This window comes from Megalopta genalis, chromosome 4, assembly GCF_051020955.1.
Source record: "Megalopta genalis isolate 19385.01 chromosome 4, iyMegGena1_principal, whole genome shotgun sequence".
Taxonomy (NCBI): Eukaryota; Metazoa; Arthropoda; class Insecta; order Hymenoptera; family Halictidae; genus Megalopta; species Megalopta genalis.
The window spans coordinates 25892164-25905731 of NC_135016.1; the positions used below are offsets into that span (position 1 = coordinate 25892164).

The following is a 13568-nucleotide window of genomic DNA, read 5'->3' on the forward strand; positions in this document are numbered from 1 at the left end:
ATATTTCTGAATATCCTGACAATGTGGAGGATAGTTATGTACTTACATAGCCTTATTAATTCAACTAGTTACAGTGAAAAAGATAGCAGGTGTTGCATACTTTAAAATATCAAAAAGATACAGTATGAAAACTATTGTAAACATATGATTTCACAGACAAAGTTGAACAAAATCATGCAGTTGATGAAAAAAAAACAAAAACTCAAGAAAGATTTCAAAACAGACGAAGAGGTTGAGGATAAATTCAAACTTCGGGAATAGTGTCTACAGTATTATGCATGAAAACGCCAGATGTCAATATGCGCATTAGAGATTGATCTTTGGAATATCAAAATAACAAGGCGGATTCACATTTACGAAGTATTAAGGCGGCTGCGCAATGGCTATATATTTTTCTATAGATGGCTCTTGCGTATTCGTTTATTCTCTTCTATCTCGTTCATAATAGATCTATGATCGAGCCAGCCAATCTGATGACGAGAAGTTTAAATTCAAATGAAAGCTGTTCAGTGATATTAGTCAAGTTAAATGTGGTTGTCTGCTACGATCGTTGACATTTACCAAGAAGAACAAGGAGCTGAAGGACACAAGGAGAGCAAGTTCGATCACGAGTGCATGTACAAGGAGAAGATAGCTACTCTCGTGGAGAGGAACAAGTGTTTATAGGCGGAGTACGACGAACTCTCTACCGATTTGATGGATAAGATCGAAGAGATCGACGAAGTGAAGGAGAAGCATGAGATACTGAAGATAAAGATGGAGCAATCCTTGGAGACGATCAAAAGTCCCACCGGAGATACTACGAACGATCTTCAATTGGAAAACAATCTGCTGAAAGCGGAAATCATAAAACTAAAGACAAAGGTGACGACATTGTGTGAAGAGAATACGAAACTCTCGAAGACTATCCAAGATCTCGACAGTTCTCGTAATGAGAAACTACTCGACGATAGCGCGGGGAGCATCTGTAAGGAGCTCCTTCAGGGAGATGATCATGAGGTTCTGACACTTGCCGATAAGGTTGCAACTATGGAGGAAAAGATCAATAGACTGACCCGACTGAACAAAAACCTAAGCAACTTGAAGTTAACATCTTGCAATCAATGCACTCATCTGAAGAACCTGAACAAGAGTCGAAGTGCTCTGAAATTGGAGGCCAAGACACTGAACCAGAAGATCGATGATCACCAGAGGAAGTTCGACCGAAAGTACGAGGACGCTGAGATCCTAAAGAACAAGATCAACCAAGAACTGAACACAAGCAGCCATGAACTGTTTCAAAAGGCCAGTTTCGTCGACAATATGGATGTTAGCTTTGTCGAGGAGAGGGTCCGGACCTTGAACAATGATCTGCAGATGCTAACTACCCTGTATGAGGATAAGTTCAACGAGCTCGAACAGCTACACAATGAACTGGCTATCGACGAAGAATCGACATTTACTCCAAAAAAACATATCGAAAAGAACAGTTGCAGGTTGGACCAGATTCAGAGCCATATGATCAAACTGAAGGTTGACATAAATGAGTTGAGGAAGAACAATACAAACGTTACGGTTATGCTGAATCAGTTTACAGGCGAAAAGGCGAGCTTGTTGAAGGAGAACAATGGCTTGAGAACCAACAACGAGGAACTGAAACAGAAGCTGTATATGAAAGAGAACATCGCGACGAAGAAGATACAGGTTCTCAAGAGCGATCTGGCCAACATGAGCGAGGAACTCGAGCAGTTCTCTGCTCGAGCGAAGATGCTTGAAAGTCAGAGATTGACTTTAGAGCTGGAATTGGAAGAATTGAAGGTTGAATGGGACAATAAGACCGCGTTGATTGAGTCCTTGAAAAATGACTTGCCGATTACAAACACTATGGACAACAAGTACATGGAAGAGTTGGAGTTATTGAGCAAGCAACGTGAAGAGTCAGACCAGCAGGCTCTGTCGAAAATAGCTGTCGAAAATAGCTGCGAAGAGTTTCAAGAGAATGGCGTTCATGCGGAACAGCTCTATCATCGGAGTAAGCAAGAGAAGCACTTAGAAGCGAGGTACAAGAGCGAATTTGACTCAATGTCCATGCAGTATCAGCATCACGGCGAAGAATCCACGAACAATCTTCGAATGTTGAACGACACATTAAACAGGTACGTTGACGAGAATCTGAAGTTGAAACAGGAACTGAACGAACTGAAGAGTATCGAGGAGAAGCTGAATGAGGAGCTAAGCGACATCAGGCTGTGCATGATGAATGAGTTGAGATCTCTCAAGTGCAGCATCAACTCCGTGGAAATCTCTAAACAATCTGTGAACGAGATCTTTCTAATTCTACTGCAGACTCTGGTCTCAAAAGAACAGGAAATGATCAAATCTATGCGAGAAACATATGAAGGGGAGAAACGGATATTAGAGGACGAGATACAGCAAAGCGCAGATACGGAAAAACGTGCAACAACCTGGGCGAGGGAACTGGAGAGCGAGATCGAGAAGTTGCAGACAGAACTGACGGAACGGGAGCACAGCCAAAAGAAATATGAGAACAAGATCTCTCAGCTGGACTGTCTTCTTAGGGAGTGCTCCCGTGAGAATGAGGTACTCAGAGAAAACACAAAAACACTCGAGATAGATTTGCACAACTTGCAGGCAGAGTACGAGAAGACTGACAGCAAGCAGGAGGATGCGATCATCGTGGCTCAGAAGAGGGAAAAAGAATTGCAAGAAATATTTAAGAAGAACGAGCTGGAGTTTCAATCGAAGCTCAAGGCAGAAAGCGAGATATACGAGAAGAAAATCAACGAGCTCACTCGTGCCCTGGACTGTTACAAGACGAAGAACCTGGAGATGAACAGTGTCGTGGAGGGGCTCGAGGTCAACGAGAAGCAGCTGAAGAACATCATTGAAGCGAACACGGCCCAGATCAAGAAGAGCAATCAGAACGTGAAGATAATAAGAGCGGAACTCGAACAGCTGACAGAGGCTTACAACGAAGTGTGTCAGCAGTTGGATCAGAAAACTGCGCATATGGAAGACATTTCGGCGATCTTGAAGAGTAAATGCGACTCGTTGTCCGAGTACAGAACTAAACTTGAGGCTATCCTGCCGGAATACGAGATGCTGAAAGATCATGTCGGCGACCAGAAAGTAATCATAGAGCGATGCAGGCAGGAAATCAAGGAATTGAAGACGGAGAAGGAGGAGCAACTCGAAACGATCAAGGACAAACTTAAGGAGGAGGAAATCAAAAACGCCGGGCTGAGCAAACAGCTGAACAACAGGAACGTCGCTATGATAGAGGAACTGAACGAGTTGAGAGAGAAGTACGAGGAATTCCAGCAGAAGAACGCTAGATTGGAACGGAAGGTCAGATGCAGCACCAGCAAGATCAGAGCTGAGGCAGCGATAGAGGAGTTGAAGGAGAAGAACAAAAGGCTGGAGAGTAATTTGGAGGGCGCGAGCAATCGCGTGATGGAGCTCCAGGAAATCAGGAACCAGACTCTAACGCAACTGATCGATACTAAGGCCATGTACGATTTGCTGTTGCAGGAGAACACCGAGATCAAAAAGACCTTATCCTCGTATGAGATCAAGTACGATGTTTTAAATATGTCGTCGCATGAGAGCAAGCTCGACGAGGTTCTGCTCGAGAAAAATACCATCGCTCTCGAGCTAGAGTACAAGAAGCTGCAGCTGACTCAACAGGAAAAAAAGATTAACGAGTACGCTAGCCAGGTGCAACAGCTTCAGGAAAAGAACAAGGAACTGAACGAGGCGCTGGAGGACTACGCGGCGATCATCAAGGAGCGAAGCGTCGAGATCTCTGAGCTCGAGAGCAAGCTACATTCTCGTTTCACCGAGAATACCCGCATCGGAGAGCTGGAGGAGAAGGTGGATAGCCTAAACGAAGAGAACGAGAAGCTTCATGACCAGGTTGAAACTCTAAGGATGAGGCTGCAGATGTATAGAGAGAAGACGTCAAGCGATGACGACGTCAAGACGCGACAGAACAAGAACGTGATTCGGATATTGAAGAGGGAGAACCTTGACCTGCAAAACAAGCTGATCAGCTCGAAGAGGTGTACAGAGACAAAACTAAACAGCAGCGACGCGAACATTTCAATACGGGACACATCGATAATGGACCAGTCCAGGGACTCTAGCAAGAAGGAGCCTAGCAACTTGGAAGGCGCATGGAACCGGGTCACCGAACTTCAGGGTGAGAAGTACGAGATCATGAAGGCGTTGGCGGACTCGAGACGGCAGTGCGACAACCTATCGAAGGAGAACTTCGAGGTAATGAAGGCACTGCAACTGTATAAGAATAAACTGGACGAATCACACTTGGAGGTGAGAGTGAAGCTAGAAAAACTAGACGACTCGCTTCACGATGAGAACAAGATCACATACGAACTAGAAGGTCGAACATCTGAACTAAACCAGAAAGAGAAGAATCTGAAGGAGTACGCCAACAAGATACGAGATTTGGCGTCGAAAAATAAAGATCTGGACATCGAGCTTGGAAAGTGTGCGTCGACCATCCACGAGCGAGACATCGAGATCTCGAAGCTGAAGGAGACCCTGAAGATCATGAAGGAAGAGAACAATAAGTTGAAGAGCGAGATCGGAGAGCTTCAAAAGCGGCCTAGAAGTAACAAGAGCATCAACAACGGTATTGGAGAATTTGATTATCAATTGTGGAATGATACCATCACGAGTGACGAGCACGTGAAGAAGCAATTGCGACATAACGTCACCGAAGAGAACGATAAATCACAGGTACTTGAAAAGAAGATTCAGGATCTGGAGCTGCAACTGATGTCGAAGAATGAGAAGCTGGCTGCGTTGGAAATTCAGATTCAATCTGAAAATTTCCCATATCGGAGGAAGTGTAAGGAACTGGAGGAACAGTTGTTCGCCTTCCGTAATAAGGTATGAATAAGTAAAGGGTCTTCTGCTTCTAATATCAACGAATTTTTCATTTAAATCGTTTCTTACAGAACGCAGAGTTGAGTTTAGGAATTCAGAAGCTTCAGAAAACCATAAACGATGTGAACCCATGGGAATGCGATGTCTGTAGACGTTGGCGCGAAAACAGAAAAGATCAGGGTTGTTAGACGATAACGGTGAAGACAATGCGTTTCAGCAGTACTAACAGTGGTGTTGTTGAGAGTAAGTTATAATGTCTAGCATACTCCAATTTGTAGTGCAAAACTTTGAATCTTTGTTTATACAGGATCGCGTGAAAGTCAAGAAAATCAAGAAAGAGAAGACAATAATGAAAGAGTTGTGCTGTTTTCGGAACTGACATATCAAAGAACTAGAAATGGAGATAGATAGGTTGTAAGAATTGATACAGACGTCGGAGACCATTGTTTTACAACCGCTTGAAGCTTCGTTACAGAAAAAGATATTTTAGTCATTCAGTTTACTTAATTTAATTAAACTATTTTAAAGTTTAGATGACGCGAGCAATCTAGTTTCATGCGACAGTATTTTAATAGAACATAAAATGTTGATCAGCCGAGTACAATTAACGCGCACTTTAATAAAACCAAACTATGCGAATATAAGAAACAATAAAATAAGAATTTTATTATATGATACTTTCCATCGCATACGCGCATAAATGTCAAAAACTTGCAAATGAACTCTTGTTTAATTTCTGCTTACATTGATCGATGAAAGTTTAAGTTTAATTTTATCAATATTTGCAATTTAGTAGTAACGCGCGGGCTAACATAATTTATTTTAAAGAATATAAATAAATGTACTAAATAATGTTCAATCTGTGATTCAAGACAATGATTTTATTCGAGAATTCTTATCTACAATGCAGTAATTAATAAATAACAAATAAAATTGGTATAGTGTTGTAATCGTATTGTATAAAATTATTTTTATTTAAAACTATTTTACTCGGAATATTGCTACTTAATGTATAAAGTTATTTAATGTAATTGATACCAAAGCGTTAAAGTAACTCACGTTTCGTTAAGTTCAAATTTTTCGACTTATATTTAGGTGCTAAATTTTTTGTCATCCATTTTTTTTTTAGAGAGATCTGCAAGAAAAGTGAGCTAATTAACATACTTTGTTGATTCAATTGAAAACCACAAAGTCAGACAATCACCTATATCAGGAACTTGTCCTTATAGTTCATCATATATTGTGCATCATCATCCTCTTCTCTTAAAACGATTCCTTTGTAATTCTTTGCAATATCATTTCACTTTCCTTTTAGCAATTCCTCTACAATTTTACTTCTCTTTGTATTTCCACTTCTCTTTTTTCTTTTCATATAAGGAATACAATAAAATTTCTATAAATTAATTATCAATAAACGTAACACACACACACACACACACACACACACACACACACACACACACACAATAACGTCATCTACGATTAGAAAATATCAATAACAGAATTCAAAATTAGCAGCTATTAGCTCGGTATCATCCCCGATCTAGAAATTCATTGCAATTCGCAAGATTTTCTGAACCGAGGATGATACCGATTGCCCGGGTCTCACCGCGAGGAGGTTGCTGCTTTAGAGACCCGAAAGGGAGTCAGAACGAAGACGGAATTCGCTATGGCTCCCTTTCTTACAACGACGACTTATAAACTAACACACACGCTCGCCAGCTAGCTAGCACACACCCACACACTCACTCGTTCGCATATGTTAAGTACTATTGCGGACCAAGTGGATCAAAGAAGAAGTCTCTGATCCACGGGGACCAAAATGAATCAGAGCAGAAGGCTCTGATTCTTCGAAACTAAGAAACAAAGGCGTGTCAGTACAGAAGGCACTGACTCGAGGGTGACGCGACGCGTACAATGCTCGCACAAATCAGGAGCCTCGCAGATCTCGATGCTCGCCGTTTTCACATGAGGAATAATGATCCAAAGTTGGATCATCCTACAATGAGTCGGATCGCCCTGCGCCCCGCCCCCAAAAGAGAGCTAAGGACGTCTTACATTGCGAATACGCGAAGCGAGAGCCTCCCCAGCAGGAGGGTCCGCGTTCGAATCACTACGCCGCATGGTCACTCGTCGAACATCGAGATGTGTCCGGACTTACCCAAGAGTTTGCGCAAGCAAGGCAACCACAGCTTTCTGCTGTGGCGGAGTCAAAAACGAGACGCGAAAAAGTAATGCTAAGGCAATACTACTGGACATATGCGAAATTAGCGACTCGGGTATCTCGGGGACGCTACCCCCCGTGCCTCCCACGGACGCTCCCGTGGGTCGGGGGCCCCTGAGGGAACTTAACCCCTTGCCATACCATTCTCTTTAAATTTATGATGACTAGAAATTTCCCGGCTGTAATTATTTCTCAGAAGGAGAAGAAAATTTTATTTTATTGTGAGATTACACTTCTTGAGCAATTAAATATTGTGGTGAAAAGAAGAGAAATTTAGATGAAGTTGTAAGAGCAAAATAATGTTCATTCTAAAGAGAAATCTTTATTAAAAGCTGGACCCGTTACAGTACGGCAAGAGGTTAAGAATCTTAAACTAACTCACATACACTTATTAACTAACTCGCACGCACTTAATAACTAAGTCGCACGCACTTAATAACTAAGTCGCACGCACTTATTAATTAAGACGTATCCCACGACGGATGATAATCCCACGGCGGATGAAAATCCCACGGCGGATGATAATATCTGTAATAAACCTGAAAAGATTGAATTAAAGTTAGTCTGAATTCAAGTCGAAATAGAAAACCTAAGTCCAGCACACGAGTGCCAAGCTAACCAGCACACGAGTGCCACACAAACTAGCACACGAGTGCATGTTTTGAGAAAATGAAGGAAACGAAATCTAACAAACTTAAATTAAAAACCCTAACAACCTACAAGCGCCTCGGGTTCCTCGGGGACGCTACCCCCCGTACTCGCCCACGGGCCCCACCCGCAAGCGAGCCCCTGAGGGACCTCCGATCGGAGGAACACCAATTTCAACAATTTACGAACGAAACATTATTTCGAGCCCTAACTTGAAGTATAAATCCACATACTTTTACAATGCACACTATTTTACAATATAAAATTTGCAGCTATTTGCTCGGTATCATCCTCGACTCAGAAATTCATTGCAATTTGCAAGAATTTTTGAACCGAGGATGATACCGATTGCCCGAGTCTCACCGCGAGGAGGTTGCTGCTTTAGAGACCCGAAAGGGAGTCAGAACGAAGCCGGAATTCGCTATGACTTCCTTTCTTACAACGACGACTTATAAACTAATACACTCGCTCGCCAGCTAGCTAGCACACACCCACACACTCACTCGTTCGCATATGTTAAGTACTATTGCGGATCAAGTGGATCAAAGAAGAAGTCTCTGATCCACGGGGACCAAAATGAATCAGTGCAGAAGGCAGTGATTTTTTCAAAGTGAGAAACAACTGCGAGTCCGTGCAGAAGGCACTGAGTCGTGGGTGACGCGACGCGTACAATGCTTGCACAAGACCGGAGCCTCGCAAATCGCGATGGCCGGCGTGATCACATGAGGAGTGATGATCCAAAGTTGTATCCTCCCACATTGGGAGTGAGTGGCCATTTCTCGCCCTGCGACCTAAAACTAACTTAGGCCGCCTTACCCGTCTGAATCGGCACTAGGTGGGAGACTACACAGGTAAACCTGTGTGACCATTTCTCACCCAACACCCCGCCCCTCATAGGAGCTAAGGGCGGATTACTGGCCGAACAGCGACTAGGGAAGAGCTTTCACTCCGCATGATCACTCGTCGAACATCGAGAAGTGTTCGTATCTACCCAAGAGATTGCGCAAGCAAGGCCGCCACAGCTTTCTGCTGTGGCGGAGTCAAAGACGAGACGCGAAAAAATAAAGCTAAGGCAATAATACTCGACATATGCGAAATTAGCGGCTCGGGTACCTCGGGGACGCTACCCCCCGTGCCGCCCACGGGCGCTCCCGTGGGTCGGGGGCCCCTGAGGAAACTTAACCCCTTGCCGTATCATGCTCTCTAAATTTATGATGACAAGAATTCTCCCGATTGTAATTATTTCTCAGAAGGAGAAGAATATTTCTAATTATTGTGAGACTACGTTTCATTGAACAAGTAAATATTGTATTGAAAAGAAGAGAAATTTAGACGAAATTGAAAGAATAAAATAATGTTCATTCTTAAGACAAATCTTTAGTAAAAGCTAGACCCGTTAAAGTAAGGCAAGAGGTTAAGAATCTTAAACTAAGTCACACACACTTATTAACTAACTCGCACGCACTTATTAACTAAGACGCATCCCTCGGCGGATGATAATCCCACGGCGGGTGAAAATCCCACGGCGGGTGAAAATCCCACGGCGGGTGAAAATCCCACGGCGGATGATAATATCTGTAATGAACCTGAAAAGATTGAATTCTAGTTAGTATGAATACAAAATAGGTGACAAGTCGAATTGGGAAACCTAAGACCAGCACACGAGTGCCAAAATAACTCGCATACGAGTGCAATTTTTGGGAAACTGGAGGAAACGAAATTATGGAAAGTTTGAACAATTTTGGCGAAAATATGGAACCTACGACGCATCCCACGGCGGATGATAATATCTGTAATAAACCTGAAACCATTGAATTCAAGTTAGTTAGAATATAAGTCGAAATAGGAAACCTAAGACCAGCACACGAGTGCCAAACTAACCAGCACACGAGTGCCAAGCTAATCCGCACACGAGTGCATTTTTTGAGAGAATGAAGGAATGAAATCTAACAAACTTAAATTAAAAACCCTAACAACCTACAAGCGCCTCGGGTTCCTCGGGGACGCTACTCCCCGTACTCGCTTGCGGGCCCCTCCCGCAAGCGAGCCCCTGAGGGAATAATACGAATCCCTCGGCGGATGAAAATCCCACGGCGGATGATAATATCTGTAATAAACCTGAAATAAATTAATTCTAGTTAGTATCAATACAAAATAGGTGACAAGTCGAATTAGGAAACCTAAGACCAGCACACGAGTGCCAAACTAACCCGCACACGAGTGCAATTTTTGGGAAACTGGAGGAAACGATATTATAGAAAGTTTGGACAATTTTGGCGAAAATATGGAACCAACGGCGCATCCCACGGCGGATGATAATATCTGTAATAAACCTGAAACCATTGAATTTATGTTAGTCAGAATATAAGTCGAAATAGAAAACCTAAGACCAGCACACGAGTGCCAAGCTAACCCGCACACGAGTGCAATTTTTGCGAAAGTTATGGAAACTAAGACGCATCCCACGGCGGATGATAATATCTGTAATGAACCTGAAAAGATTGAATTCTAGTTAGTATGAATACAAAATAGGTGACAAGTCGAAATAGGAAACCTAAGACCAGCACACGAGTGCCAAACTAACCAGCACACGAGTGCAAATTTTGTGAATATGGAGAAAACGAAATTCAGCAAACATAAATTAAGAAACCTAGCAACCTACAAGCGCCTCGGGTACCTCGGGGACGCTACACCCCGTACTCGCCCACGGGCCCCTCCCGCAAGCGAGCCCCTGAGAGACCTCCGATCGGAGGAATTACAATTTCAACACTTTTCGAACGAAACATTATTTAGAGCTCTGACTTATAATATAAATTCATACACTTTTACAATACATACTTCGTTACAATACAAAGTTTACAGCTATTTGCTCGGTATCATCCTCGATCCAGAAATTCATTGCAATTCTCAATATTTCCTGAACCGAGGATGATACCGATTGCCCGGGTCTCACCGCGAGGAGGTTGCTGCTTTAGAGACCCGAAAGGGAGTCAGAACGAAGCCGGAATTCGCTATGACTTCCTTTCTTACAACGACGACTTATAAACTAATACACTCGCTCGCTAGCTAGCTATCACACACTCCCACACACGCACTCATCCGCATATGCCAAGTACTATTGCGGACCAAAGTGGATCAAAGAAAAAGTCTCTGATCCACGGGGACCGAAATGAATCAGAGCAGAAGGCTCCGATTCTTCGAAACTAAGAAACAAAGGCGTGTCAGTACAGAAGGCACTGACTCGAGGGTGACGCGACGCGTACAATGCTCGCACAAATCAGGAGCCTCGCAGATCTCGATGCTCGCCGTTTTCACATGAGGAATAATGATCCAAAGTTGGATCATCCTACAATGAGTCGGATCGCCCTGCGCCCCGCCCCCAAAAGAGAGCTAAGGACGTCTTACATTGCGAATACGCGAAGCGAGAGCCTCCCCAGCAGGAGGGTCCGCGTTCGAATCACCATGCCGCATGGTCACTCGTCGAACAACGAGACGTGTCCGGACTTACCCAAGAGTTTGCGCAAGCAAGGCCACCACAGCTTTCTGCTGTGGCGGAGTCAAAAACGAGACGCGAAAAAGTAATGCTAAGGCAATACTACTGGACATATGCGAAATTAGCGACTCGTGTACCTCGGGGACGCTACCCCCCGTGCCCCCCACGGGCGCTCCCGTGGGTCGGGAGCCCCTGAGGGAACTTAACCCCTTGCCATACTATTCTCTTTAAATTGATGATGACTAGAAATTTTTCTCGATTGTAATTATTTCTCAGAAGGAGAAAAAAATTTGAGTTTACTGTGAGACTACACTTCTTGAGCAATTAAATATTGTGGTGAAAAGAAGAGAAATTTAGATAAAGTTGTAAGAGCAAAATAATATTCATTCTAAAGAGAAATCTTTATTAAAAGCTGGACCCGTTACAGTACAGCAAGAGGTTAAGAATCTTAAACTAACTCACATACACTTATTAACTAACTCGCACGCACTTAATAACTAAGTCGCACGCACTTAATAACTAAGTCGCACGCACTTATTAATTAAGACGTATCGATAATAATGACGGATGATAATCCCACGGCGGATGAAAATCCCACGGCGGATGAAAATCCCACGGCGGATGATAATATCTGTAATAAACCTGAAAAGATTGAATTAAAGTTAGTCTGAATTCAAGTCAAAATAGAAAACCTAAGACCAGCACAGGGGTGCCAAGCTAACCCGCACACGAGTGCCACACAAACCAGCACACGAGTGCTACACAAACCAGCACACGAGTGCCACACAAACCAGCACACGAGTGCATATTTTGAGAGAATGGAGGAAACGAAATTCAGCAAACTTAAATTAACAACCCTAACAACCTACAAGCGCCTCGGGTTCCTCGGGGACGCTACCCCCCGTACTCGCCCACGGGCCCCACCCGCAAGCGAGCCCCTGAGGGACCTCCGATCGGAGGAACACCAATTTCAACAATTTACGAACGAAACATTATTTCGAGCCCTAACTTGAAGTATAAATCCACATACTTTTACAATACACACTATTTTACAATATAAAATTTGCAGCTATTTGCTCGGTATTATCCTCGACTCAGAAATTCATTGCAATTCGCAAGAATTTTTGAACCGAGGATGATACCGATTGCCCGAGTCTCACCGCGAGGAGGTTGCTGCTTTAGAGACCCGAAAGGGAGTCAGAACGAAGACGGAATTCGCTATGGCTCCCTTTCTAACAACGACGACTTATAAACAAACACACACGCTCGCCAGCTAGCTAGCACACACCCACACACTCACTCGTTCGCATATGTCAAGTACTATCGCGGACCAAGTGGATCAAAGAAGAAGTCTCTGATCCACGGGGACCAAAATGAATCAGTGCAGAAGGCAGTGATTCTTTCAAAGTGAGAAACAACTGCGAGTCAGTGCAGAAGGCACTGAGTCCAGGGTGACGCGACGCGTACAATGCTTGCACAAGACCGGAGCCTCGCAAATCGCGATGGCCGGCGTGATCACATGAGGAGTGATGATCCAAAGTTGTATCCTCCCACATTGGGAGTGAGTGGCCATTTCTCGCCCTGCGACCTAAAACTAACTTAGGCCGCCTTACCCGTCTGAATCGGCACTAGGTGGGAGACTACACAGGTAAACCTGTGTGACCATTTCTCACCCAACGCCCCGCCCCCAAAAGAGAGCTAAGGACGGATTACTGGCCGAACAGCGACCAGGAGAGAGCCCTCCCAGAAGGAGGATCCGCGTTCGAATCACTACGCCGCATGGTCACTCGACGAACATCGAGATGTGTCCGGACTTACCCAAGAGTTTGTGCAAGCAAGGCCACCACAGCTTTCTGCTGTGGCGGAGTCAAAAACGAGACGCGAAAAAGTAATGCTAAGGCAATACTACTGGACATATGCGAAATTAGCGACTCGTGTACCTCGGGGACGCTACCCCCCGTGCCCCCCACGGGCGCTCCCGTGGGTCGGGGGCCCCTGAGGGAACTTAACCCCTTGCCATACTATTCTCTTTAAATTTATGATGACTAGAAATTTTTCTCGATTGTAATTATTTCTCAGAAGGAGAAAAAAATTTGAGTTTACTGTGAGACTACACTTCTTGAGCAATTAAATATTGTGGTGAAAAGAAGAGAAATTTAGATAAAGTTGTAAGAGCAAAATAATATTCATTCTAAAGAGAAATCTTTATTAAAAGCTGGACCCGTTACAGTACGGCAAGAGGTTAAGAATCTTAAACTAACTCACATACACTTATTAACTAACTCGCACGCA

At 43.8% G+C, this 13568-nt stretch overlaps 1 protein-coding gene and 1 long non-coding RNA gene across 2 annotated transcripts; one reads left to right on the top strand and one right to left on the bottom strand.

The window, feature by feature from the left end:
* Positions 1 to 266: 266 nt before the first annotated feature.
* Positions 267 to 5861, top strand: LOC117223001 (uncharacterized). The gene is given in 3 exon segments (XM_033475085.2): positions 267 to 4914; positions 4983 to 5154; positions 5219 to 5861. Coding segments are annotated over 2 exon segments (4503 nt in total). The 5' UTR covers positions 267 to 528; the 3' UTR covers positions 5100 to 5154; positions 5219 to 5861.
* On the bottom strand, positions 5851 to 6527 carry LOC143259291 (uncharacterized). Its single transcript, XR_013033111.1, has 2 exons — positions 6116 to 6527; positions 5851 to 6046 (listed from the first exon to the last, which is right to left on the bottom strand). It is a non-coding gene; the product is annotated as an uncharacterized LOC143259291 (long non-coding RNA).
* Positions 6528 to 13568: the final 7041 nt, after the last annotated feature.